The sequence below is a fragment of the Cyrtonyx montezumae genome, unplaced genomic scaffold (assembly GCF_038088225.1).
Source record: "Cyrtonyx montezumae isolate F1298 unplaced genomic scaffold, pur_monq_1.0 scaffold_35, whole genome shotgun sequence".
NCBI classification, from domain to species: domain Eukaryota; kingdom Metazoa; phylum Chordata; class Aves; order Galliformes; family Odontophoridae; genus Cyrtonyx; species Cyrtonyx montezumae.
Window position 1 is genome coordinate 1,335,318 of NW_027072040.1, and position 27,334 is coordinate 1,362,651.

The window sequence follows — 27,334 nt, forward strand, 5'->3', positions numbered from 1 at the left end:
AAAAAGGCGTGGTCCCGGCTTGTCTCCGCCATCTTGGTTGTGGCGGGGGTGGGGGGGGGGAAGCAGGAGGGCGCCATGTTGGGGAGGGCAAAGTGAGACACGTGGGGGTGTGGCACTGAGCGACCCTGAGCCACAGTGGTCGTGGAGGGGGTGGGTTGGGCGTGAAGGGGGTGGGTTGGGCGTGAAGGGGGTGGGTTGGGCGTGAAGGGGGTGGGTTGGGCGTGAAGGGGGTGGGTTGGGCTTGGGGATCGTAGAGCTCTTTACCAGCCTGAATGGTAAGAGGTGATAGGGGTTTTAGAGGGAGCAGTGTTTCTCAGTGCCCGCCCCCAGGAATTTTGGGCTGCCTCCAATCTGACCCTTCCTGTGAAGGCAGTTGGCACCAGCCAAGCTCCAGCACCGCCACGGCCAGCAGCAGGGCAGCGGTGTGCTCCCGCCCTATTCCTGCCACTCCCACTGTGCGTGTGATCGTCCCCAGTGCCAGCCAGGTGACGCGCGGCAGTGGCAGCTCGTTACGCACGGAACAATGGCAGCGTGCGGGCAGGTGAACAACCGCGGGGGATTTCCCTCAGCGAGGCCGTTTGCAGACGTTGAGAGCGCCGTGCTGCAATTGTCCGCAGGGCGCTCTGATTGCAGCGCTGATCCCGTGCGCGGGTGAGTCAGTGCTCATCGCGGTGCCACGGTCCCTCCGCGGCCTCTCCTTCCCACCGCCCTGTGCCACGTGGGACTCACGGAGTGACAGAAGCTCCTCTGCTCCGCTCCCAGAGCAGAGCTGCACCGCTCAGAGAAACACAGAATCGTTCGGGTTGGAAAAGACAGCTGTGAGATCCCCGAGCCCACCCCACTGTGCCCACGGACCGTGTCCCCAAGCGTCACATCTCCACAGCTCCCAAACACCTGCAGGGATGGTGCATCTCCCGGCACTGGGGACATCCCTGTCCTGTCCTCCCTGGTGCTCCCCTGCTGTCCCTTGGTTTGCAGGGCCCATGCCTGCCTGCTGACACGCTGTGGGACAGGGAAGTCATCCTCTGCCATGTGCCCGTCTCAGTCTGCTCTCACCCACCAGCAGGTTGCTGCCTCGCTGTTTACCAGCTTGAGAAGAGCAGCGCTTGCTATATTTAATCCCTCCGTGCACTACCTGGGAAGGATCCTGAGTTAATGCAGTCTGCTCAGGGAATTGGTTTTAATTAAAATATTAATGAAGAAGTATCTAGAAAGGAAATGGAGCTTTAACAGGCGCTCCGTGACCACTCTCACTGCTCCGTGGGGACTCAAACAGAGGCGTTGCAGAGTGCAGGGAATTGGGCAAAGCCACCACTGGGGAGGGCCCCCAGAAGGGGTGCCAGAGGAGGTGGTGGGTGCCCCCTCCCTGCAGACACCCAGGGGCTCTGAGCACCGCATGGAGCTGTGGGCATCGCGTCTCATTGTGGGGAGTGGGACCATTACTGCACATGACAAAGGACACCCAGGAGAATGTATTACCTGAAAACAAACAGTGCAGGCTGCTGTGCATGGCACTGCCGTGGCTCAGCTCTTCTGTGCTGCCACATCACTGCACATGGTGCTGGGAGCCACAGGATTCTGACACTCCGGCAGCACTCTCCAACCTTCTCCCAACCTGTTCTTTCTTTCTTTTTCCTCCTCATTTCTTTCATTTTTAATTAAATTTCCCTTATGCACATACACACTTGGCTTCGTTTGATATATATATATTTTTTTTTCCAAGGCGGTAGCTTTTAATTATATCTTGATTTCACATTAATTACAGTTGTACCCAAAGCAAAGGGCTCTGTGCTTTATAATTCAAATGCTCTCCCCTGTGTCCCGCGGGCTGAGTTATCGCTGCCCCACTGCCCCACACCCACCGGTGCCGCCCTGGCTGTGCCCACGGGCAGTGCAGCTGTGTGCAGGATGGGCAGCATTGGGCTCAGCACCGTGCTGGGCAGCGTGCTCAGCTTTCCCTCCCTCTGCTGTAAAACCAGCTGACAGCGGGGAGAAAAGCATGTTCCAACCTCAGCAGTTTGTGTGCAGGGAGTGAGGTGGAGATTTGAGCATCTGGAGAGGTTTGGGTTGGATAGGGGGAGACATTTCTTCTCCCAAAGAGTGGCCGGGCAGCGGCATGGGCTGCCCAGGCAGCAATGGGGTCACCGACCCTTGAGGTGTTCAAGGACCGTGGAGGTGTGGCATGGAGGGATGTGGTTATGGGCATGGTGGGGAGGGTTGAGGTTGGGGATTGCAGAGGACTTTTCCAGCCTTAATGCAACGATTCTGTTCTGACCTTCGCTGTTTCCTCCATGCCATGCTCCCGTAGAACAGGGGCTCTGTGAGACGCCCCATCTCAGCGCCTTCTGCTGCCCACTGCATCACGCTGAGCCCAGCCCCGTACACCAGCGGTGAGGTCTCAGCTCCTTCACCGCAGGTGATGTGGGAATGCACAGGGCCGGGTGCTGCAGGCACGGAGCCGAAGGATGAACGTGGGGGAACGCCTCTCTCGCAGCACTCCGTGAGCCCGCACCGATGGTCCTCATCCTTCCTGGCTCTGATCGCCACCATGGCCGCTGTGTCCTTGTGACCATTCACCCGGTCTGTGGCACGTCCTTAGGCGGTTCAGCCCCGAGGGCTGGCTGCTTCCTACGGCTCCGATCAGGGGCTGAGCCGCTCAGGTGGCAGCAGCCATGCCGCACATCACGCACCCTGCAGCCCGCGCTCTGCGTGCGCTCATACAACACGCACCCTGTCGTGCCCTGCACCCACCTGTACGCCGTGCACTGAGCACCGCACCCAGCCCAATGTCCCCTAAGCCGTGGCCCGAACCTGCATCCCACCGACCCGCACAGCCCCTTCGAGCCGAGCCGAGCCGAGCCGAGCCGAGCCGAGCCGAGCCGAGCCGTACAGTGCCGAACCGAACCCACTCGCCCCGTGCGCCCCCGGTGGCGGCGGGCGGCGGAGCGGGCGGGGCCGGGGCGGGGCGGTCCGAGCCGTGCCGAGCCGAGCGGAGCCGCCCCCCGCCCCTCCCGCCCCGCCTGCCCGTGCGGCGGCGGCGGAGGTCGGTGCGGCGGAGCGCGGGGATGGGGCGATGGCGCGGGCGGGCGGCGGGGGCCCGCGGGAGCTGTCCCTGGAGGAGGTGCTGAAGTGCTACGAGCAGCCGCTGAACGAGGAGCAGGCGTGGGCGCTCTGCTTCCAGGGCTGCCGTGCCGCCGCCGCCGCCGCCGCTCCCTCCGCCGCTCCGCTCCGTACCGCCGACATCCGTCTCCGCGGCGACGGCAGCGTCGCGCTTCCACCCCCGCCGCCCGGTAAGGAGCAAGGAGAGGGAGGGGCGAGGCCGGCGCCGGGGGTACGGACGCCGGGGATATGGGGTTACCGGCACCGGAGGGGAGTGCTGCACCGCGCCGCCCACCGGCGCTGCCGGGGTTACCGACGCCGCAGCAGCGCTGGGGATACGGGTGGAGGGCACCGGCACCGGGGAGGAAGGACGGAAACTGGCGGAGGGAATGGGAGGGGGAGGCGGTACCGGAGAGAGGGGGAGAACGGACGGGAGGGACTTGGGCGTCGGTGTGGGGTCGGCAATGCGGGCAGCGGCAGAGGGGGGTGGGGGGCGGAAAGGGGGGGGTAGGAAGGCGGGACTGGCAGCGGGGAGGACCGGAGGTGGCAGCAATGGGACCGGCACTGCGGGACCGCGAGGACGGAGCCGGGGGGTGGGTGCGTGGGGCTGGGGGCGGCGGGGGCCACGCAGGGCAGGCGGGGACGGACGGACCGACGCGCGGGGACACACAGCCGCTCGCAGCGACACGCGCAGCGCACCCACGGGCACAGACCTCGCACCCCCCCTCCCTCACGGGGCATTGCGGGGCAGCCCCGACCCCGACCTTTGCACTCTGGGCCGTGCCTTCCGTGCGGGCGGGCGGTGCTGCCGGGCAAAGCCCGCTGTGTTTATGGTCTGTAATTAGGCACGGCCGGCTGCCAGCAGCAATGAGCAGCCTGCGCCTAATGACAGAGCTCAGCCCACGCCTCGCCCCGCGTGGGGACAGCCCCGACCGGTGCCCGCCGGCTCCTGCGTGCCCCAAAATGGCTCGGGATGCTCAGGCCGAGTGAGGACGCTGCAGTGTCTCCGACCGCCCAGCGAGGCTGCGGCATTACTGCGCGTCCCCACGGCTGGCAGCGAGCAGGGTGCTGCAGCGTGGCTGTGTGTCCTTGCTGCTGGCTGCAGGGGTGCTCCTGGGTACAGGACATGGGGATGTATCCAGGCCTTTTTCTGCTGCAGCACTTGGGGGCTGTGGGTAGCTCCCAGCACAGCCCACCATTGGTACCAGCAGCAGCACACTGTGCTGCAGTGGCACAGGGCACGGTGTGCATCCACAGGGGGTGTACTCCATGTCCCCATCCCACAGCATCACCCACACCTAAGGGAGCAGCCAGCAGGTGAGCACTGCCCAGACACCACCAGCCCTGTGGCCTCATTTGGCACCGTGGCTGCAGGCACTGCTGTTCCCAGTGCGGCCTGTCCTTTTGCAGCCATGGGTGCTCCTCCATCCCTGGTTTGCATCCAGGAAAAGCTTTTCTGCTTCCTCCTCCCAGCCGGATCTGCTGGCTGCTCTACCACCACTTGGGATGTGAAGCTGTCCCTCAGGGCTGTCTGCAGGGCTTGGGGACTGACCTGGCTGCAGGGTCACAGGCTCCTGCAATCAGTGAGAGGGGGCTGCAGCCCAGTTCTGCCCAGCTTCATCCTGCTCATTGGGTCCTGGGTTGGGCTCGTGGCTGCAGCCAGCACGCAGCCTCAGCCGCCCCTGCCATGGGCAGCTGCATCGATCAGCTAAATGGTGATGGGCATGGCACGTAATGGACGCAGGGATAATGGATGTGGAGTAATGGCCTACACTCTCCTGGGCCCAGAGCAGTGCTCTACTCTGCAGCTGCTGCTGGGAAAAGTGGAGCAAGGGGCACTAGGGCACTTCCCTTGGGTCCCTTGTGAAAGGCACAGTTGCTCCTCATCCCGTGGCAGCTGTGCTCCCCTGGAAGGGGCTGAGCTGCCTGTGAGCTTGTGTGCGTGTGTGTGTTGTCGTGGTGTTTGTGTGTGTGCGTGGTGCTCCAGCTGTGCCACCTCTGCAGTGAAAGGAGCATCAGTAGCACCATCAGCTGAGCACTGCCCATCACTGCACCACGTGCAGGGCTGTGCTCTGTGGGTCCCTGCAAGCAACACAGGGCTGTGCCAGCTCAGGATAGGACCTGTGGGTGGGGTGGGAGTCCTGGCTTGGGTGCAGCATCCTCAGGGTGGGGGGCCCAAAGGGAGGTAAGGCTGACCCCCAGCCTTGGGACCACAGTGACTGTGTCTTTCTCTCCCCCAGAGCTGCCCCTGTTGCTGACGCCTGCTGCTGAAGCACAGGTATGTGGGCACCCACATCTCTGAGCTGGATGTCTGCTGGCTGCATGTCATGGGAGTCCCTGGGCAGGCAGTGTCATGCACCATGGCATGGCCACGTGTCCCCTTGTGCATCTTCTCTTGCTCCCCTTGCCCCGAAGGTCATGGTCCGCAGTGGGGTCCTTGCATGCACTGCGTGGTGAGGCCCAGACACGGTGGCTGGGGCTCTGCACGCAGATGTGGCACAGGCAGTGCCAGGGCTTTTGGTGGCACGGCGGTGCTGTCTCCTTGCAGATGGTGCAGTCCTTGGGTTTTGCCATCTACCGGGCACTGGACTGGGGGCTGGATGAGAATGAGGAGCGAGAGCTGAGCCCGCAGCTGGAGCAGCTCATCGACCTGATGACCAACAGCGACTCGGAGGACAGCGGCTGCGGCACGGCCGATGAGGGCTATGGGGGGCAGGAGGAGGAGGAGGAGAGTGGCGAGGGGCCACTGCGGGCTGTACGTACCTTCGGGCAGGCCATGAGGTTCTGTGCTGCACGCCTTGCTGACCCCAATGAAGCCCAGGCTCACTACCAGGCCGTGTGTCGGGCGCTCTTCGCTGAAACTGTGGAGCTCAAAGCTTTCCTGGCCAAGATCCGCGATGCCAAGGAGGTGAGAAGCTTGCCTGTTTGGGGAGATCCTTGGGACCCTAAAATGGTGCCATGACCACAGTGGCATGACAATGTCCCCATGCCACTGCAGATGCTGCAGAAGCTGAAGGAGGATGAGGAGGCAGAGGAGAGGCCGGCGGCGGAGCTGGGCAGCCTGCGCAACACAGACTGGGTATGGCAGCACAGCACGGCCATACAGGGGGACGGGGCTGTGTGGGGGCCGGTGCTGACCCCACACCCCCTGCAGGCCCGGCTGTGGGTGCAGCTGATGCGGGAGCTGCGGCACGGCGTCAAGCTGAAGAAGGTGCAGGAGAAGCAGTTCAACCCACTGCCCACCGAGTACCAGCTGACCCCCTTCGAGATGCTCATGCAGGACATCCGTGCACGCAACTACAAGCTGCGCAAGGTCATGGTGAGCACAGACAGGTGTCCCCACACTGGGACACGCTGCCATTGGCCAGCCCTGGTGCTGACACTGCCTTCTCCCAGGTGGATGGGGACATCCCACCACGGGTGAAGAAGGATGCACACGAGCTCATCCTGGACTTCATCCGCTCCCGGCCCCCTCTCAAGCAGGTGAGTGCTGGCCCCACAAGGTTCCCCATGGCTGCAGCCCATGGGCTGGGCTCACTGTGAGCCCTGAGCTTCAGCATCCCGGCTCTGTGTCCCACAGGCATCAGAGCGGCGGCTGCGGCCACTGCCCCAGAAGCAGAGGACACTGCACGAGAAAATCTTGGAGGAGATCAAGCAGGAGAGGAAGCTCCGGCCTGTGGAGACATCATACCGGGGCCAGAAAGGTACTGGCATCGCCCCCTCTGTACCACAGGTGTCATGGCAGGACCCAGAGCCAAACTCCATCCCTTTCCCAGGGTACAGCTCGCTGCCCTGCATCCCGCATGCCTGCTCCAGCCACCTCACCTCCAGCTCCTGCATTGATCTCTCCATGCCCGAGGCCAGCACCATGCCAGCACGCCCACGGCCCCGCGTCCTGCTCAAGGCACCCACGCTGGCTGAGATGGAGGAGATGAGCATCTCTGAGGTGAGAAAGGGGCTGCAGTAGGGATGCCAGAGGGGCACAGGACAGGGATGCGGGGGTCTCTGGGTGATGCTGTCCCTGTGGCCTTGCAGGAAGAGGACTCGCCCAGCACAGAGTCTGTCTCGGGACAGCCCATGAAGCGAGACCGCTCCTTCTCAGAGCAGGATTTAGCCCAGTTCCAGAGCGAGCTTGGTGGTGGCCACACAGCACCTGAGGGTCTGGGATCACTGGATCCCGAGCCCCGGCCCCGATCAGGTAATCCTATGCTGCCCCAGGCCCAGTCCTGCACTGAGCCCCCACCCCATGGGCAGTCAGTGCCCCTGCCCCCAGCACAGCCCACCCCTGTCCCCATGTCACCAAGGGTGGCTCTGCCATGCTCTCCAGCCGACGCTTGCTGGAGGGGTTATGTATGGCAGCGTGTCCTCACTGTGACCTCCTGGTGTCCTGCCACGCAGGCTCTGTCCCCGCCAGCTACCACCCGGTGCCATATGGCTCTGCACCCCGTGCTCCCCTGGGCTCTGTGGAAGAGAGGCCAGAGGACGGCTCCGGCACTGCACCCAGCAGCAGCTCCAAGCACCTCTGGCTGGTGAGTGAGAGACTGGAGCTGTGGGCATGGCCAGGAGTAAGGGTTTGTGGTGCAGGATTTGGGGGATCGGAGCAAGTCACATGTGGGGGTGATGCCTCCTGTCTCCCCCAGGAGTTCAGCCACCCTGTGGAGAGCCTGGCCCTCACCGTGGAGGAGATGATCAATGTGCGGAGGGTGCTGGTCAAAGCCGAGATGGAGAAGTTCCTACAGAGCAAGGAGCTCTACAACAGCCTGAAGAAGGGCAAGGTGGGGTCTGGGGCTGGGGGGGGCTGAGCTGCCCACATGCCACTTGCACCCAGCGCTCACCCTGCCTGTGCTCACAGGTCTGCTGCTGCTGCCGCGCCAAATTCCCCCTCTTCTCCTGGCCTGCAGCCTGCCTCTTCTGCAAGCGGTGAGCACTGTGCCGTGCCGTGCCGTGCCATGCTGTGCTGCACGTGGTGCTGGGGTGGTGGGAGGATGCCTCAGTGGTGGCCATGCTCACCTTCCTCTCCCCGTCCCCCCAGGTCTGTCTGCTCCTCCTGCAGCCTGAAGGTAAGGGACGTGCTGGGGTCACTGTCACCAGCCCCAATCCCAGTCCCTTGTCTGTCCATCGGAGGGACTGGGCTGGGCTGTGTGAAGGGGACACCCTTGGGTGCCGCCCCTGATGCCCACCGCCCCAACAGATGAAGTTGCCTTCCAAGAAGCTGGCTCACATCCCCGTCTACGCGCTGGGCTTCGAGAGCCTCCCAGGCTCCCTGCTGGCCAAAGCTCTGCCACTGCGCAAGAGGGAAACCTTCCAGTGAGTCCAGCACCCTGCAGGGGTCCTGCAGTGCCCTCCCCCCCCCCCCCAACTCCTCCTCCCTGCACCAGAGCTGATGGCACACACTGCACCCGCAGCTCGCTGCCAGGTCCAGGCTGGCGTCGGGTGGAGGAGGAGTTCCCCCACATCTACGCGCAGGGCTCCGTGCTCCGCGACGTCTGCAGTGACTGCACCGCTTTCGTGGCCGACGTCATCTGCTCCAGCCGCCGCAGCGTGGCCGTCCTCAACGCCGCTCCTCGCCGCCCCACGGCCCCGCGCTCCCTGCGCTGCAGCTCCTGGCACGAGTGAGGGCCCGGCGCCCACCCCAGCCCGATGTACATATATACATAGGACGTATACATACAGCCTCTATATTTATATACCTGACGGACATTATGGAGCAGGGGGTGCGGTGATCCGCGGCTCCCAGCCCACGTCCCTGTGACACCCTCCTGTCTCCGCTGCTGATGGGGCGCTGGCACGGCCCTCGGGGACAGGGAGGAGACCCTCCCACCTCCCCTCCCCCCCCCGTGTCCTCCCGGTCCCATTTCTGTGCCAAGCCCTGGATGGACTGGGACGCCTTATTGCCCCATGTCGGTGTCACAGCCCCGCAGGTGACATGGCCCCGTGCTGATGTCACGGCCCCGACTAGGGTGGCACGGTCTGTACATACTGTCCCTCTGCCAATAAACCGTTCTGGGCTGCCCCCCCGGGGCTGTTCCTGCATTGGATGGAGTCGGGCACAGGGCTGGGAAGGAGGGTGCTTGGGGATATAGGGGATAGCCCAAATGACCACACAGCTGCGATCCCACTGGCAGCACTGCAGAAACGTGGGTGCCCCCCCGGCGATGCTCGCTGCCCCTGACCTGGGCTGTGCCCCACTGACACCGTGGGAAAATCCCCCACCAGCCGTTCCCACGCCTCCCCTAACTACCCACGCCCCCCCAGCTGCCCCCGCGTCCCGATGTGTACCCCACCCCTCCGGGTTACGCCCCTCCGTGACCCCGAGTGGGGACCGTGGGAAAACGCACATCTCCACGCTCCCCAACCCCCGCGACATATTTAACGCAGCGATACCGCAGCACCGCCAAATAAGTTCCGCACTGTGCGTACTGCGCCTGCGCGCCCTGCCGCCTCACGTATGCGCCGGGCGAGGGGGATGTTACGCACATGTGTCGGCGCCCTCCGCGCAGGCGCAGTGCGCAGATCAGGCGGCTCAGGCCCGGGGGGGGCCGGATTGCGCAGGCGCAGTGCGGCGTGGAGCTCCATGTCGCGGAGGGCCCTACGGAGACTGCGGGGCGAGCAGCGGGGCCAGGAGGAGCCGGGCCTGGGAGAGCTGGGTCTGGCTCCCGGCCCCGAGAGAGGCAGGGAGTGGCCGCAGGCAGCTGTCAAAACCAGGGGGCGGCCCGGCGTCAGCAACCGCTTCGAGCTGGTGAGGGGCGGCGGGGCCTGGGGGTGGCAGTGTGTGTGTGTGTGTGTGTGTGTGTGTCTGGGTTGGCAGGGAGGTCCCAAGGGGCGGATAACGGGGAGCAGGAGTTGAAGGGAGCAGGTGTGGGGAGGCCTGGGGGCATCTGGGGCTGAATGGGGAGGGGGTGGAGGGAAAGCTGGTGGGGGACAGAGCGGTGCTTGGGGCTGTGCGGCACCCAAGGGTGGCCAGGACATGGCAGGCAGGGTTGGGGCGTGTTGTCAGAGCTGGCTCTGGCTGTTGGACTGTCCGGTAGCTGTGGTGCTGTTGGTAGGATCATTGCTGATGCCTTTGCTGTGTGTAAGATCCTGGTGCTGGTGGTTTGGGATCAGACAGGCACTGGTGACCAAGGTGTGTCTCTGGAGCAACAGATCCCAACCCATCATCTCCAGGCCCCTTGGCCAGACCCTGCTGTTCCCATCTTGGCTGCAAGACTGTGGACAGCGTTGACTGCAGAGGCTCTTCCTGCAGAAGAGCAAAATCCACGCAGGGCTGTGTGTTTTGTGCTCACTGTGCCATTGCAGCAGACGTGTAGTCACGGCCCTGCAACTAGTAAGCAAATGTGAAGACACTCTGGTGCCCCCCAAACACTGTGCTTTGAATGAGGAATCGTCCCCAGTCCACGTTCTGGAGAAAGCAACTGGGGAGCTGAGCCCTGCTCTGCTTCTGCAGCACTTTCCTTTGTCATTTACAGGTGTGAATAGAACAGGGTTGCACAACCCTGTCCTCGTGGCTGTAGGAGAGGGCGGGATGCAGCCATGTGCCTGCTGCTGCTGTAACTTGTTCTTCTGTTTGCACAGATCACCAGTGAAGAGCCAGAGGATGATCTGTCATCCAAAGAAGAGCGAGCAGATGCCAGGCTCAAAGAGCACGATGTAGCAGAGGGGAGCAATGAAGAGCCCACACCTGAAGATGCAGAAGGCAGTGGGCAGAGAGATGGGAAAGGGGCAAACCAGCCAGACCAAATGGTAACACAGCTGCCTGGTAGTGTTAAATCTTCCTGCCTCTGAGCTGAGCAGCTCTGTTGCTGTTAGACAAGAGTGTTTATTTTTCCCTCTATGATTTTGTCAGCAGCTGAGAATATGAGTGCTGGAGCAAGAAAGCACATGGGGAGCCTGGAACCAAGCAGTGCATGTTAACATTCCCTTATAAGAGTGGGCTGACTGTGTTCATTGTTTTCACAAACGCTGGTGATTTGCTGAGTTTGTGTATCAGGCTTTTAGCTTGTACCTTTGTTGCTTTTTGTGTGCTTTTTAGCTTGTGGATGCTCTTCAGAGTGTTAGAGAGATGCCTGAGTGCTGGCAACTCCTGCTTGTCCCATTCTCATTTTGCTGTGTGACTGCTGGCTGTGGAGGAAGCTGAGCAGTGTGGTCCTGGGTGCTGTGTGAGATTTCTGGGGGATGGTTCACTGCTATAGGGAGGAGCCTTCTGTGATGTTTTCATAAGGAAGACCTTGCTCTGTGTCCTTGTGAGGGCTGATGTTATGTAGAGCAAGTGAGAAGGAAAGCACTATGGTATTCAGAAATGGGCTGCTTCTCTGCTCCATTCATTGCACAATTAATACAGTGTTGTGCTGTAGATAGGGCTGGGCTGTTGGGTCAGTGCTCAGCAAGTATTTGTTTAGGCGTGAATGGTGTGATATCCAAATGTACACTGAAGATTGGACTTGCTTCTCTCCTATTTTGGTTGTATTTGTCGTTGTCATTCTCTGTGAGAGTCCCTCCTTTAGTCTATTTCAGCTCAAAAATGTCTCATTTTTAAGTAACAATTTGACACTGCAGATCTATCCGTGCAGTACTGGAGGTGAGGGTAGGAGTAGTGAAAGGGGTTAGCCCCTTGGCCTTGTCCAGTAGAACCCAGTGTTTGGTGTGGTGCCAGCGTGGTGGGAGCAGCAGGGGCCGCTCTCTGTGTGTGCCCCAGCTGGGCTGCTGCCCTCAGCTAGTCCAGTGGCTTGGGAACACTTTGGATATGCAGGGTGAGCTTTGCTCAGCCAGTCCCCACGTGAGCAGTGGCTCAGGTGTGGCCCTGACCCTGAATTTGCTGTGTAAACAATGCAGCACATGCCTGCTGCAGCTCTGTGGATTTCCTGGGTAGAGGCATGGGAGCTGTCAGCATGCGTAGAGCTGGATTGGAGCTGGGTTCCTGGCTCTGAAAGCTGCTTGGGAATCGTGGAGCTGTTCTTGGGACTCTGTTACTTGGTCGTAGAGCTGTGGAGAGCTGGTGATGCTGGAGAAGTTGTAGTTTAGTTCTGTATGCCTTGGGGAAGCACCAGCACAGACAGCAGTGTGCATCTCAGGTTGGGAGATGCTATGTAGCATCATGAGCTCAAGCTGCTGGATCTGTAGCAAGATGAGTATGTATCACATGGTGCTCTCAGGCAGCTGTTGGATTCTGTGGCAATTGGAGTGACTGGTGAAACTGTCCTGCTCACTGGAAACACAAATAAAGTTTGTTCTAGGAAGTAATGCAAGGATGAAACACTTCTTCCAAACCCTGCCATGTCTAAACTGTTTATTTTATGGTCTCAAGCATAGAAGTGAAAGTAAGCTGAGGTTCAGCCCTTATGTTTGCAAACCTTTGGTGCTTTCTTCTATTTTCTCCTTGCATCTCAAGTTCCACTTGCTGGCAAACTTGAAAAAATGAATATTGGTTTAGTTTAAGGGACCTTCTGGTTTGCTGATCCCTGTGGGAAATATTCTCCTCTATGGAGTGTTCTTCCCCAGCTGTGTTTGGGTTTGCTCTGACAGCTGTTCCATTTATTTTTGCAGCCTGTGTTGAATAACAAGCCACGGAAGAAAAAAAAGAAAAGGAAAACAAAGAAAACTTCATCAGGAGAGACTCTGGTATGTGTGCATTTGTTCTGAGGGTTGGTGGCTGTGCTAATTTCTGCACTGGGATGGGATGACAAAGCGGTGACACTGGTGGTTGCAGGAAAGATTCTGAGGCAAAAATGCTCCTCCTTGCACTGTACTCATGTAAATGTATGGAATGGAAACAGCTTATGACTGAGGTCTTTAAGCAGTGGGGACTAGCACAGCTCTGCTGCAGATGGTTCAGAGCTGAAATCCTCACAGCAGCATTTTCTTTCATCTCTACTTCGAGGCTCTACACAGGAGGGGACTTGGAGGGATTTTTGCATTTTCATGATATTGTCTTTGCCCTACTTAGAGAGCTCTCCCAGCTCTGCAGAGCTCTACAAAGCTCACTCTGCTGACAGTGATTCGTGTTACGTTTGCCTGCTTCTCTGAGCACAGCCACGTGCCTTCTGTGTTGTTTGGCATATAGCTAAATGCTGATGAGTGTGTGCTCATCCCCAGTGCATTATCAGCAAATGCACAGCCAAGTGCCCCTCCAGGAGGGTGTGCTTCTGTCTCCTCGTGATGAAGAGAATGGGGGGACGATGATTCTCTTCGACTTAATTGTCCATTCCTAAGTAAGAGTGCTTGGAGAGCTTTATCCCGTGTCTGTGTGTTGTGGGTAAAACAGAGACAGATGTTTATACTTGAACATTATCAATTTGTTATGCTTGCATACTTTAACTGCTTGAAATGCATATAATATAAATAAACTGCGGGTGGGGAGCTAGTTTTTTTTTGGTAAAAGCCAAGAGCCTTAATTTGGGAGAGGTCCTTGATAGCACGCAGCGGTGCTCGGGGGGCTGCCCCAGGTAGATGCAGGCTGGTGACCACCTCCCTGGGAATGCACCTGAGGGCTCAGGGGTCAGCCAGCAAGGGAAGGAACCCCTCAGAGAGCCTTCTTCCTCTCCTGGTCCAGGAATAACCAGCAGTGGAGTGACATCTGCCAGCACTAAGCTCTAGGGAGATTTAATCCCCGGAAATGGGCAGTTTGATTTGCAAACTAGAGATAAAGCTACCTTTGTTCCATCACTGAAATGCAAAACAATTTAAACTTTTCATGTACCCACTCCACACGGAGGAGCTATATTTAGCTGGAAAAGGCAACCTCAGAATGCTGTTTGAGTGTCAAGGATGGAATCCTGCCTTCTTCCATGTGCATCGTGAGGAGGATGTGAAGTGGCCACATAAGAAATGCGTCACTTGTGATCTGTGGGCAAAATAGGGGGAAATTGAGGTGAAAGTGTTGTGCAACCAGTGAACGTGTTCTGCTGGATATGTTCTGGTTGTTGGAAGAGTGGAAAGTGACCACGCAGTACATTAGAGCTGGGTTACAAACGTGCAAGTGTTTAATTCTGTGTTACGAGGATCACAGCAGTAATTCAGTGTTTCCATGGAAAGCAGACAGCAAAGGTTGATTTATTTTGCCATTAAAATCAGCCCCCCAACGCCCCATGGTGTTTTAGGAAGTGAGATCGTCATGTAAGTAGACAAGACAAAGCACAGCTTTGTAGGAGAGGGGAGGCAAGACGCGCACAGACTCATGAGCTGTGTCGTGCTGGGAAGGACCTCTGTGTCCAGCTGGTTTGGGCTCAGAGCACGAGGCCAGCAGCAAGCCCGCCACACTGCCTTTATTCAGTTGACACACTCAGGCTCATGATTGAGTGAAGAACAGTGTCCTGTGACACCCTGAGGAAGCAGGGAGAGCAGCCAGCCTTTTGGGGCAGTGGGACTGGGTTGGCAGGCATGGGGGTGGGATTTCTGAGGGAAGTGCAGGGCACTGGGTGGAAAGCAGGAAGCCTCAGTAGAGGAGAGTATGTGTGCTCCCAGAGTGGGGTCGCAGCAGGGTGGGAAGTGGGGTCTGTGGGGTGAGACTGGGGTGAGCCACGGGACCTGGAGGCAGCTGGGTGACCTGTGTGCCTCCATGTCTCATCCTGTAATTACTGCCTTGTCTTTGCATATGCATGTCTTAAGGAAGACAATGACCTGGAAGACATCGACAGCTTGCTGGAGAAGATTGAGGATACCAATGGGCTATCACAAGAGACTCAGAGTGGAATAATTGCTGACAGCAGACCTCTGCTCTACATAGAGCACAGGTAGCACTCGCTTTCCTTCCTGGCTCTGAATTTAACAGAAGTATTTGTACCCTGAGGAAGGGAGGTGGGAGCCTACCAGTGTAATCTGGCCATAAATCCAGGACCTTGTGTGAAAAGGGTTATGGTAGTGGTTGCACACAGCCCCATTTCTAACCATTGCTCCTGAAGGTGTGCTCAGTATAGCAGCAGTTAGTGCTCTCTGCTGTCCTACCTGCTCTGAGTGGCTGACCAGACCAGGATGACCTCCACAAGTGCCTCTCAGGCTACAGTTGTTGGTGACTCTGTGTTGAAAAGCCTCTGCAGAGCTGCTGAGAGCCTCAGCACATAGTTTTGAAACCAGACTAACCCGGCCAATACAGCAAGTGCTGCTCTTCAAGGAGGGCTGGGCAGTACCAGCAACTAATTTCACTAGGAATGCTTGTTAGACTTGTCTAACCTTTCCCATATGTGACCATCAACAAAGTGGACTAAGTGCTGGGCTTGTCCACCAGCTGAGGAAGCAATTAACTTTACAGTAGACATCTGTAACATCACAGCCTGGATCAGCCAGCTACTGTGTCCAACCTGTTTCAGAGCTCTGGGCTAGTGTGGACACTGGCAGCTCTTTTTCTTTCCTGGGGAAAAAAAAATGAAATCCCAACATTTAAACTTGTAGGCCTGAACAATTTACCACTCAAGGTTTTTAAACCTCCAAACACACTGCCTCAAAACAATCTAGACTGGTGGGCTCTTCTTGCTAGTTTAGCTAGTTTTCATTTTAGTAGAGTGAGGGATATTTGCTTACCAAGAGGTTGTTGTAGAACTTCAGTGACTTCTCTGGTCAGGTGAACGTTATTCAGAAACCTTTGAGAAGTGGATAATCTCAGAGTGAATGATCCCACTTAGCAGTGGGGATCTCATGTTTTCCAGGTGTAAATACCCTGATCATGCTCACCTGAACAGGGACTGTCCCTGGGAGAATGCCAGGCTAGGACCCCAGCTGCCCTGGAGAGGGCAGCAGAAGTATTCCCTAGCTCATGGTCTTTGGAGCAGAGTCCAAAGGAGCTGTGCACCTGATGGAGCAGCCATTGGGATACCTCCTGTACTGACCATTAACTGTCTGGTGTGTTGTGTCACACCGGTGGGGGGGGGACAGTTCAGGAGTTTGACCAGGGGTGGTTATGGTGCAATACACCTGGCTTTGTTAAAAAGCACAAGAGTGCAAGATTTTTGTCTGCTTAACTTTTCTTTCTTGTTTCAACATTCTCAGAAACTTGAATCCAGAGAATGAGTTGAAGAGATACTTTGGGGCTCGTGCTGTTCTTGGTGATCAGAGGTGAGTTAAACTTTAATATTAACTCTTCTGAAGTTTGAGGTGGTGTGTCTGCCCTTGCCTTGGCACTGCTTACTGAGCCCCTGGTGCTATTCCTGTGCCAGAAACTCAGGAAACCCCAATATGTTCAAGGTGTCTTACTTATTTAGTAGTCAGATTTTGGGTCAGGAGTGCATTTTTTGTGCCGTGTGTGTGAAAGCTGTAAGGTTTCTTCAGACTTTAGCTAGTAGTTCCTTTTGCTTTTGCTGATTTTATTTTTTTCCTCTCCCATCTATTGTCAAATGCCCTTATGAAACCCTTTTGTTCAGATTCATAGGCTGTTAGGGTCTTTGTCTTATTCCAACGTTGATCTCTTGTTACTGCTCCAGAGTCTCAGAGTGGACCCGGAATACTTTTCAGGGAGTCTCATAAACTTGCTTATAGAGGCTCAGGATACCAACTGCTCCTCAGGTGTAAGATTTCTGTGCAGTTTTCCATTGCTCTAAACACTGCTGTTACTCAGAAAATCCTTGGTTTCAGGGGCTGGTTGCTAAATGTGTGCATAAGCGGGGTATAAGCTCAGTGTGGTGATGGTAGAAAGGGAAACCTCTGAGAGGGTCTGTGGATGAATTAGACTCCTTCAAGGAGAGATTAAAACAAAAGGTGGCAGTCACTCGAGGAAAAAGAAACAGTCCCTGACTGAAGAGATGTGACTTCCTTAGAATTGCCTTGATTTCTGAATTCCTCTTGCTCTGAACCACTGAATTGGTTGCGCTTATGAGTACAGCTTAAGCTGAGTCAGTCAACACTTGAAGGCCCTGCTGGGAAGATATGAGTCAGAGGGATATGGGGCTCTCTTAATTGGGCCTGGGAAGCTTTTTGAAGCAAAGAGGCAGCTGAGAACTTGGCAGGAGTAAAAACAAGGGGACGAAGCCATTGAAGTGGAAATGCTGGAGGCACTGCCTGGCCCAAAGAGCAATGGTTAAAGCAGTGAAGAGCCAGAGTGAAGGTATGCTGTATCTCAAAGGCAAGCATGTTAAAGCTCCGGGCAAGTGCTCTGCATGGCAGGGCTGCAGCTGGGGAAGAAATTGGATCTTTTTCCCTGAATCATCCTGTTTTCTGGCTGGTTTTAGCCCTCTACATTTTGTTAGCACAGGGGAAATGTGACCTGTCATGTTTATTTCCTCAGGCCAAGACAAAGGCAGCGCCAGTACGTCCGCAGCACGTGGCTGACAGCTCCCAAGAACACCTGGCCACGCTACAGCAAAACAGGTGAGGCTTTCAGTGCTGCTACATAACACTTCTGGCTGACAGACCCATGTCCGTGTGGCTGCTCCTGCCAGCCTTGCTTTCCTAGAGCCTCAGTGTACAGAAACTGGAGCTGCTTCCATCAGCTGCCAGGCCCTGGCTTCTGCACTGTGTGATGTGACAGGGAAACTCCTCATCAGCTGATGATGGGAAATACTTCAGCAAGGAGGACTCTTTGCGTTGTGTCTTAGCATTTGACTTTCTTTTCCCTTCCCCTTGCTGGAGTTGCCAGGTGGTGTATGCAGTAGTCTTACTCAGCTATGAGAAAATATCCACAGGGAGAGCAAGCTGTCTGGGCTTCTGGGGTGGGTTTCAGAGGTTGGCTTGTGTGAGGAGGGAAAGTAGTGAAATTCTGTGGGAGTTTCTGGAAACACATCTGGCTGTGGAGCCAACAATGCATGCAGACTTCCTATATTAGAAGAAAGCAGAAGAGTTTCAGCTGCTTGTGCCCTCATCTGTGTGCTCTCTAGGTATTGCCATGCAGCTGGTGGAGACCAGGAGGGGCGTGCAGTACTTCACATTCGAGCACCACCGCGAGTACCAGCAAGTGCAGTTCAAGTTCCTGGATGCTGTGGAGTCCATGGACCCCAACAACATCGTGGTACGTTGTGAAATCTCTCTCTCAGCTTGAGCAGCAGTGTCCTGTAGTGCCGTGAGGCAGCGTTTGCCTTGTAGATGAGATGGGGGGGCAGCTGGTGCAAATGAGGTCCAGTCCCTGGTGGCTGACCCTTGGTGGCAGTGCTGGAGGATGCCAGGCGGCCCTGTGGCAGAGGAGCCTCCAGGAACTGGTCATCTTTGCTGGAAGGGTTGGGAATAAAGCTCCCTTGTCTCATCTCTTCAGCTGGGAAAGGAAAAATGTTATACAAACGCATCTTTAAATGGGACTCTAAACCAACAGTTATTCTATTTATAAACTCTTGCATGGTTGGAAAAAAGTGTTTTCCTGGAATTGCAGCAGAAGAGTCTTTTTGTTGGAAGTTCTTCACGCATGTTCAAGCTCATTAAAGCATATGGTAACATTTATAGATTGCGATGATAAGCAACAGAGAAATTGCTCTGGACCCTATTGAACCATAACTGAAGTATTTTTTGCTCTGAAAACTCTGGCCACGTGAGTGTGGAAACATGCCCTAGAGAAGTTTCTTAAAGAGGCCACTGTCTCTTAGAGACAAAAGGCCCTTAAAGAGGCCAAAGTATAGTTCCTTCTGCTTTCCCACCCTCTGCTCACAGTCAGTGCTCTCTGGAGCTCATCAGTTCTTCTTGCTAACTAGGCTAAGGGATTCACCTTGAAAGTTGCAAGGAAATTCTGACTAGTAGTGATCAATCCAGCATCTTAAAGCCAGTTCAGATGTGTTTTCACACACCATGCAGAGCGGGACAGATTTTCCATGACACATTTTGGGTTTTATCTTTGTTGAATGGCCTGACTGCATTTGAAGATAGCCCTGCAGCTTTAGCCTCATTTTTCTGGTACAGGAAAATCTAAGAGCTCAGGATTTGCTGATGTTCAAAGTACTTCAGAACCCTGGCCAGTATTCCCGTGACTGCCACAGTGTGTGTAGCCAGATCTGCCTTGCTGCTGTGGTTTCAGCATGCAAAATGCAAAACATGTTTTTCTGGGAGTCCTGCTCAGTGAATGCTCTTCTGCTCCTGCCTGGTGGATTAGAAATCTGGTTGGTCAAGTTATAGTGGAATAAGAGTATTTCCCTTTATTGCTATGACCCCAGGTGCTCCACACCTTCCAAAATGAGGGACTGGAAAGGAACTTCAAGAGGGCAAGGAGAGAGAAAGCACCATGCAGAAGGCACTAAGGCAAAGACACAGGGCTGGACAGCCTAGAACGTGAAGGCTTTGTGCTGTAGGTGGGAATGCTGGCTGCCACCCTGCACATATACAACTTCCTGAATCTTTGTAGCCCATTTATATTATGAGTAGTGAATACTGAGTTCTCTGAAGTATAGTTAAACTTATACTTGCATTCAGCAGCCTGGAAATCCTTTTTTCCTGTCCATTAACATTGAGGAGTTGGATCCTGGGACTGTAATAGATGTGTGAAAACATCCTCAGTGCCCAGAGGAAGCAAACGCCTGATAAAATGTTCAGGTTTGTTTAAAAAGGGATAGGGAATGAAACCAAAGTGCAGTAGCACCTTCTGCTTCCATCCTGAAGGGTGTGTGCAGTTTTGTGCCCTCCACCTCCAAAAGGACACAGCGGAGCTGGGCACAATTTGGAGGACAGCAGAGATGGTTAATGGCCTGGCATGGCCTTTGTGCTTGAAAAGCTTTGTTGCCTGGGATGGTGCTGGGTGGGATATGCCCTCACATTCAGACCCAGAGGCGAGAGCAGCCCCTTTCTCTTAGTGCTGTGTCAGGGCCTTTGACTTCATGCCAGTCTTACTGAGCTTGCCCTGTAGGCACAGTGCTTGAGAAATTGGTGATTGGTGCCATCATCTAATCAAGCTCCTGGTTTTGTGTAGCTGCTGCTTCAGATGAACCCATACCATGTGGACTCCCTTCTGCAGCTCAGTGACGTCTGCCGGATGCAAGAGGATCAGGAGATGGCCCGTGACCTCGTAGGTGAGAGTGGAGGTGTGGGGTGGATATGCTCTCAGAGGCTGTGAGGCTGCAGCAATTCCCTGCAGTGTAAACCACTCCGTGGGCTAGGGAGCAGCAAAGATAGCAGTCCCTCTGTGGCTGGCTGGAGAGATGGGGAGAGCTCACTAAGGTGAACACCAGCCAAAGTACCTGACAGTGTGGCATTGTGCTGCTGGGGACAGGCTTTGCCCCGGGGCCTGCAGGTACAGCATGGAGAGGGAGAAGGAGGAAGGAAGAGGCACTGCTGTGGCTTAGGTCTGCAGACACATGCACACAACACTGAGCAAGTCCCTCCTAGAAGTCACAGCTGAACAGCTGCTATGATTTAGCCATCAAAGGCTTTTGTGTTTTTGTTTTGTTTTTGTTTCAGCAGGAGGGTTTGGCTCTGTTTGTGGCTCTGTGACCCTGAGCACTTGGTCTCGTGCTGCCTTTCAGACTTCCAACTTTTGCTGGAGGCTTTTAAGCAGAGCTGGACATGCTTGTCTGTGACAAAGTGCGTTACCTTTCACCTTTAAAAAGAATGAAAGGATTGTCTGGACGTGATGGGATGGTGTCACCTATAGGAAGTCATTTGCAGGATGAGGGTCTGATTCAGCAGCTACCAAATGCTGCAGTGCAAGGGATGGTCTGGGAAGCCCAGCATGTCTGTGGGGAGTGTGCATGACCCCCCAGGCCACAGTGACCAGCACACTGCATGTCAGATTCTGCTTCTTCAACCATTGCAAGTGAGTGGGAGGCATCCTGAGGGATAGCTGTCCCTCAGAGTACTGTGCTGCAGAGAGATGAGCTGTCTGGTAATGGGGACATGAGCCTTTTAGCATGACAGGAGGGGCCAGAGGTGAAATGAGGACAGGATCTTTGGCTTCTATATGTGAAAATAGTTGTAGAAGAGGCAGCTGTACCAGCCTCAATCCCAGACCCTCTCTAGGAGGGTTACAATTTACGACCACAGTTTGATCTAATGCCTGCATAAGAAAGCAGGACTTGTTTGCCTGGCTCTCTGCTGGGGCCATGAAGTTGCTTTGCACTTTGCTGAGGTGTGAACGAGCTTCTCTCTCTCCCCCTGTGGATCATCTTGCCTAGAAGTGTCTTCTTGGCCAAACTGACCCCCATTTTGTCAACGCTGGGTTAGCATGCTGTGTGGGGCTCCTGGCATGTCCTGATGGTGTCTGTGCTGTCTGCAGAGCGGGCACTGTACAGCCTGGAGTGCACCTTCCACCCTGTCTTCAGTCTCACCAGTGGGAGCTGCAGGTTGGACTACCGGCGGCCAGAGAACAGGTAGGCAACACCTGCCTCTGAACCAGCAAACCCACGGCCTACTTTGGGCACAGAGACCCAGATTCACCACCCCTGCTGCATCATCCAGGCTGTGGTGGCAGCAGCAGGGGACCTTGAATGTCCCTTTCTGTCAGAGCAGGCTTTGCCTCTCTGCGATCAACAGCAGCATCCCTTAACGAGGCAGGAGCAGGCAGTGTCTGAGGGAGGGGTACCAGCAGCTCTTGTGCTGCCAGGTCACTTGCACTGAGACAGGCTGAGGCTTTCTCTGCAGAGTATCTTTCCCAAGGGATTTCTTACTGGACCATTAGCTGTTTCTCCCTGTCACATCCCTCACATACAACTGGTACCCGTAAGCCCAAAGTAGCTCATACTCTTGTCCTAAAACTCCTCATGGTGTGGTCAAGTCTGTGTTTGGTCACTTTTGTACTATCTGCTCGGCTGCTGTTCCCAGCACTTGCACTCCTCAAGGCCTGGTTGTTTATGTAACATTGACAGTTCTGCAGCTGCAGAGGAAGGTGACTTTATTCTGGGAATTTTCCAGTCAGCTGACCTAAGTAATCTCTCCCAAATTGCTCTACCTGGAGATTGCTCAGGTTTCCAGCACCCGCTCGCTGACAGTCTGTGCTGCCTGTGACCTGAGCACTGTGATCTCTATCTCACCCAATTTGGATGTTCATTCCCCCCCCCCATGCATGTCACATGTGCTGTGTCACTGCCCCTACGCAGTGCAGGGACAGCAGCAGAGGCATAGCTGTGCAAAGCCTGTAGTGTGCAGACATCAGAGACTTCCTTGTTTCTGTTGTCCTGAGTAGCTAGCCCTGAGGGGGGATGGGGGGTGTGTGTACAAGGGGATCAGATGTGGAACCAGCTATGGGTGTACTGTCTCAGTGTTTTCACAAAGTTATCAAAATTTGGAGAATGAAATAAAAAAGATTGATTCGGGCATGGTTTTTGGTCCCTGTTCTTGAATGGAGCACGCTGCTTCTCTCAAGTCAGGCTTCTAAAACCTGAATTTTAGGATTCCTGATTATTTAATGATTCCTGCTCTCCACACAGGGCTTTCTACCTGGCTCTCTTTAAACACCTGATGTTCTTGGAAAAGAGGGGCTGTCCCCGGACAGCCCTGGAGTTCTGCAAGCTGATTCTGAGGTAGGTGCCCCTGCTGTGCCCCCTTCCCTGCAGCCAGAGCCAGGAGCTGTGGTGCTCATGGGTAAAATGCTTTGAGCAATGCACTTAACCCTCATCTGTCCAGCCTGGGCAGAACAAACAGAGCTGTAATACTGTCCCCAGCCTCAGTGAGGGCTTGTTGTCACTCCTTAAGGATGTAGTCCCACAGGTTAGTTTTGAGTTTGTGCTCCTTATCTGCACTGCTGCTTTGGAGAGAGGTGGTTGTTTAGAAGGAGACTTAATAATATGGGAGCTCACTTTCCCTTCCTTTTGGTTACAGAGCTCTGGGCCTGGCTTATAATTACAGCAGAGCCTGCAGTCTCTGCTGAGCTGCTGCACAGCAGTGGGTTCAGCCATCCTCCGTGTGGTGCCATGCCAGCCCTGTGTCCCATTGCAGGGGCACGGTGTGAGTGAGGTGCTGCACTGTCCTCCCAGCTGAGCAGGGATGTTTATATCCCTGCTGAGTTAATGGAATGACTGAGTGCTAGTGGGAAAGTCTCATTTGACTCAGAAATTGGGGCAGGCACTCCAGCCTTTGTGACACTTTTTGGTTCCTCTTGTTGTGCTTTCTTCCCTCTGAAGCCTTGATCCAGAGAATGACCCGCTGTGTGTGCTGCTGCTGATTGATTTTCTGTCCCTCCGAGCTAGAGAGTACACTTTCCTGACACGCATGTTCCAGGAGTGGGAGGTGAGTTTGTCAGCAGCCTCGTGAGGGGGAAGGCAGAGCTCAGGGACAGCTTGCTCCTGAGCTTCTCACCCAGCTGGGCCGGAGTGTGGCAGCTGTACCACAGAGCATGGGGCTCACATCAGGCTGGCAGCTGGAGCTCAATAGCTGGAAAGCTGTACTGAGATCACTGCGTAGCATCATTTCTCGGCAATTCTCTCCCTCTGATCCTGCAGAGTCACCGGAATTTGTCCCAGCTCCCCAACTTTGCCTTCTCGGTGCCACTGGCGTATTTCTTCCTGAGCCAGCAGGAGGAGCACTCCGAGCTGGAGTTAAGCCAGGCCCGGGAGAGGGCAGCCCGGCTCATCCAGCTCGCGCTGATCATGTTCCCCAGCGGTAAGTCCGTCCCCGTCCCCGCAGGCTTTGTCACTCTCTTCCATCTGTGAGAACAAACGTTGGATTCCAGGCAGTCAAATGCAGGAGCAGCATTTTGCCTATGGCTTGCAAATGTTGTTGGCCTCTGTCTGTGATGGGAGCCCTGAGTCGGAGGGCTGCTGCTGCCCGGTGCCAGGGGCAGTGAGAGAGGTGGAGCCAGCTTGGGCACATGCAGCCAAAAGTCTTCTGAGTGCTGGGAAGAGGTCAGCAGCTGTTCTCCCTGCTGCTCACCCTCCTTTTTGATGCCCCTTTATTGGTGAGAGTTGTGGGCATGCGGGCGGATGGAGGGAGAAAGCTGAATTCTTTGGGCAGGAAAACATTTTCCCCCTGAAGGTCCCTAGAGCAGACGAGTCACTCCTGACCTTCTCTCCAGGCACTGCTGTACTTTAGATGTTCTCTGTATGGTTGCCCATCACTCTCGCTTTTTATCCAGTTAGTGCTGCTGTCCCTGAAGGGAGATACACAGCCCCTCCAAGCCCAGAGGGGCACAGGATCCCAGGGAGAACGTGTCTTTGGAGCCTGGAATAAACAGCTTTTGAACAGAGGTTCAGCTTGTGTTGGTTGAAAGCCTTTTTTGCCACATGTCACGGTGACTGACATAAAACCCTTGTTTAATTTCAAAGGCCAGCAAGATTAAGTGCATAAAATTGCACCATATTTAACTGGCAGAAAAAAAGTGCTCTTGTTTATTTACGCTGGGTCTGTTTCCATCATCCAGAGGCTAAAACACAGCACGTTCTCCAGCTGCAAGGCTGCCCCTGGTGGGACTGCTTGTGCAGCCCTGGCAGTGGTGACTGACCACTCCCATGGCACTTCTGAACTTGAGCTGTGTGACTTTCTCCTGCAGTTCTTATGCCACTGTTGGACCACTGCAGCGTGCAGCCTGATGGCAGGGTCACCTCCCACTCCTTTTTTGGGCTGAACGCTCAGATAAGGTAAGGCCTGGAGATGTTCTCAGTAAAGAGGAGTACATTTTGCTGGCTGTGGGCCTTCTGCTTGCTCAGACAGATAATGGAGTTTAAAAGCTGCAGAGGATACCTACTTTTCCTGAGCAGAGCACACTGAGAGGCTCTAAGATGCATTGATAATGGATTCCCATAAAGGCTATCAGATAACTCTACTAGACCTGCTTCACCTTAATGTGGCTGGGTCAGAAGTTCAAGCTGCAGCCTGTTGGTACATGCAGTCAGAACGATGTGTGCATGCTTTCAGGGCAGACTGTCTCCTGCCAGTCTGGATTTCCCTGACACACGGTCCTCCCAAACACGTGAATGATCTCCCCCTGAGGTAAAGGCAGAGTAACTTTCATCTCGTGGCTGTGCCTATCCCAAAAATAGGAGGAGGCAGAAAAACTGGTGAAGGTAGATGTAAACAGCAGGGCTGGGAGCCTGTGATCCCTCTCTCTGTGCTCTGAGTGTGGAGATGACAAACGCTTTCCAGGAAGCACAGGGACCTGCAGGCAGGAGGAGAGCGCTCTGAATAACGACTGTCTCCTTAGCCAGCCTCCTGCCTTGAACCAGCTGACATCCCTCTACGTGGGAAGGACTCACTCTCTGTGGAAGGATCCAGCTGTCATGGCTTGGCTGGAGACGAACGTCCACGAAGTCTTACGCATGGTGGATGCCAGGGACCCGCTGGTGGAGGAGTGTGAGCACAAGTGAGTGTGGCTCTTCAGAGAAGAGAGAACCTCTCTCTTGGGCAGCAGTGATGCTGGGGTTTGCTCAGAGTGCTTAGAAAAGTTTTCTAGCTCTGAGAAGTGGGAGAGGGGGGCATTGTCCTAAACTGCTGACCTGCAGTGTAAGGACACTGGTGAGAGCGAGCTGTGCAGTGCCCCTGAGCTGTTCTGCTCTTCCATCTGAAGGTCAGCAGCTGCCAAGTGACTTTGGCTTCGCCTTCAGCCAGCACTGTCTGATACAGCGAGTGGCAGCAGAGCTGGGGATGAAGCTGACATTGCACCTACGGAAGCAGGAACAAAGTGCTGGCAGAGCTGAGGTGTGCTCCTTGCTAAGTGCCTTCCCCCCTCCCTGCTTTAGGAGGAAGATGCGATACCAGAGTGCACCCAGGAATATCTACAGGCACGTCATCCTCTCCGAGATGAAGGAGGCCACGGCAGCTCTGCCTCTGGTGAGGGGCCCTGACAGGGCACAGGCAGCACTGCTGTGTGCAGCGTGGTAGCATTCACGTCCCTGCTACACGTGCAGACACTGGGCACGTCTCAGACCAGAGCCACCAGAAAGAAACATCCTCGTGACCTCGAAGCATCCGCCCGGCATGCCCAGCTTCCTGGGCGTCCTCAGGATAGAGCACGCAGTGCTGTGTGGGCAGGCTGGGCTGGGGCTGATGATTTCCCCAAGATCAAGGCCTGCCCTGCTGGTCTGACTGTCTCCGTGCCTGGAGGTGCACAGTCTTCACCTCCTCTCTCTCCTTCCTCTGTGCAGGAGGTGACGTCGCAGCCTGTGATGGGGTTTGACCCCCTTCCTCCTTTGGACTCCATCATCTCCTATACGAGACCAGAAAGGTACCCTCACCCAGTGCCTGCAGGCACAGCTCTCCTCCCAGTGATGATGCCCACGGCCTCAGGCCGGGCTGCACACGGGCACTCTGCACTGCTATCCTCCTCCAGTGGGGAGGAAGAGCAGCCCAGCTGGTGGTGCTTGCCCACGGGCAGAGATACAGGTGGGACTGGTCCTGCTGCTTCTGCCTGGGGCTGGTGGTGGCTGTCAGACAGAGCTAGTCACAGCCGTGAAGGCAGAGGCTGCTGAGGACAACTTGGGTTGTTTCTTAACTGAGCTGGTTTTAGGGTAAATGAAATCTGGATAAGGAATCCCTATGGATTCCCAAAGGGGGCTGGCTCACAGGGGGCTGTGCACTGTGTGGCAGCGTGGTTCTCACCAGCTCCTCTGCCCTGTCTTGTCCGGAAGGACTGCTGTCAGGTTGAGTTTAAAAGGAAGCTTAAGTGTGCAACGTCTGTCTTTCAGGACGAATCACCCATCCAATGAAAGCACTTTATCTCTCTTCTTCCGATCACTGTTGCCAAATTTTAACTTGCAGGTATGTAGCAACAACAAAGCCACTGCTGGCAAATCAGAGCACGCTTCTGCTTTCAGTACACAGAACTTTCTACTGCACGGTGCTTCTGCAAAGGGAGTGGCTCTTGGCACATGCAGGGTGTAAACGTCAGCTTGCAGAACAGCCTGATGCTTTTTGGCATGTGGCATTGTCTGCGTGCTGCAGCCTGCTCCGAGCCTGGCTGCTCCAGCTCCTCTCTGTCTGTTGCAGGGTGACATCAGGCACGATGGAGACGAGGAGGCGGGAGCAGGGCAGGACCTGAACCAGGGGGTGAACCGGCTCATGGCGGCCATGCGGGACATGCTGGCCAACATCCAGTTTCAGGAGCCCCCCCGAGATGACAATCCCGAAGGCGACGGGGACTGGGACTGAGCTGGGAGCCCGCGTCTGTCCCCCACCCTATGTGATCTCGCCCCACCCCGCTGCACCCCAATAAAGTCCTATAAAGCAGAGAGGGCTGCCTGTCATTGTGGGGAAGAGGCTGGGGGGGGGGGGTTTACCACTGCAGCGAGGGGCTGAGCACTGTCTTAGAATGGGAGAGCTAATGACAGCAGCTGTCCCTCGGCAGCTTAGGCCCCTTCTGGCCCCCTGCAGATGCATTCGTTGCCTGATTCCCCCCAGCTGCTCTCCTGAGCTCCCATCCTGTGCTTTAATCATTGGAGATCTCTTCCTTGCTCTCCTCCTTGTCCTTTGTGCCCCCTTG

At 55.7% G+C, this 27,334-nt stretch overlaps 3 protein-coding genes across 3 annotated transcripts; all 3 read left to right on the plus strand.

Moving 5' to 3' along the window:
• Window positions 1-3,031: 3,031 nt before the first annotated feature.
• SPIRE2 (spire type actin nucleation factor 2) lies at window positions 3,032-8,811 on the plus strand. Its single transcript, XM_065745322.1, has 15 exons — window positions 3,032-3,290; window positions 5,340-5,377; window positions 5,648-6,007; window positions 6,098-6,178; window positions 6,254-6,418; window positions 6,496-6,582; window positions 6,680-6,803; window positions 6,876-7,045; window positions 7,135-7,297; window positions 7,498-7,628; window positions 7,740-7,874; window positions 7,952-8,019; window positions 8,132-8,159; window positions 8,291-8,406; window positions 8,505-8,811. Exons 1-15 carry the CDS (start codon window positions 3,074-3,076, stop codon window positions 8,713-8,715), a joined length of 2,094 nt encoding a protein of 697 aa, XP_065601394.1. The 5' UTR covers window positions 3,032-3,073; the 3' UTR covers window positions 8,716-8,811.
• Window positions 3,652-4,811, plus strand: LOC136054240 (uncharacterized). Its single transcript, XM_065745408.1, is given in 6 exon segments — window positions 3,652-3,721; window positions 3,724-3,818; window positions 3,820-4,026; window positions 4,029-4,290; window positions 4,293-4,339; window positions 4,341-4,811. Coding segments are annotated over 6 exon segments (1,152 nt in total).
• Window positions 8,812-9,642: 831 nt separating the features above from the next.
• Window positions 9,643-27,083, plus strand: TCF25 (transcription factor 25). Its single transcript, XM_065745324.1, has 18 exons — window positions 9,643-9,838; window positions 10,672-10,839; window positions 12,640-12,714; window positions 14,701-14,825; window positions 16,075-16,140; window positions 17,306-17,388; window positions 17,895-18,025; window positions 19,901-20,000; window positions 21,203-21,296; window positions 22,353-22,445; window positions 23,046-23,151; window positions 23,364-23,523; window positions 24,410-24,497; window positions 25,061-25,219; window positions 25,596-25,686; window positions 26,001-26,080; window positions 26,541-26,613; window positions 26,842-27,083. The coding sequence occupies exons 1-18, from the start codon at window positions 9,674-9,676 to the stop codon at window positions 27,001-27,003; spliced, it is 2,019 nt and encodes a 672-aa protein (XP_065601396.1). The 5' UTR covers window positions 9,643-9,673; the 3' UTR covers window positions 27,004-27,083.
• Window positions 27,084-27,334: the final 251 nt, after the last annotated feature.

Bases quoted from the DNA above. Each gene is read 5' to 3' on its own strand.
- TCF25 (XM_065745324.1), top strand. From the start codon at position 9,674: ATGTCGCGGAGGGCCCTACGGAGACTGCGGGGCGAGCAGCGGGGCCAG. The intron at 14,826-16,074 runs GTAGCACTCGCT...CAACATTCTCAG, and splicing joins CTGCTCTACATAGAGCACAG to AAACTTGAATCCAGAGAATG. The intron at 17,389-17,894 runs GTGAGGCTTTCA...TGTGCTCTCTAG, and splicing joins GCCACGCTACAGCAAAACAG to GTATTGCCATGCAGCTGGTG.
- SPIRE2 (XM_065745322.1), top strand. From the start codon at position 3,074: ATGGCGCGGGCGGGCGGCGGGGGCCCGCGGGAGCTGTCCCTGGAGGAG. The intron at 6,008-6,097 runs GTGAGAAGCTTG...ATGCCACTGCAG, and splicing joins AGATCCGCGATGCCAAGGAG to ATGCTGCAGAAGCTGAAGGA. The intron at 6,804-6,875 runs GTACTGGCATCG...TCCCTTTCCCAG, and splicing joins ATCATACCGGGGCCAGAAAG to GGTACAGCTCGCTGCCCTGC.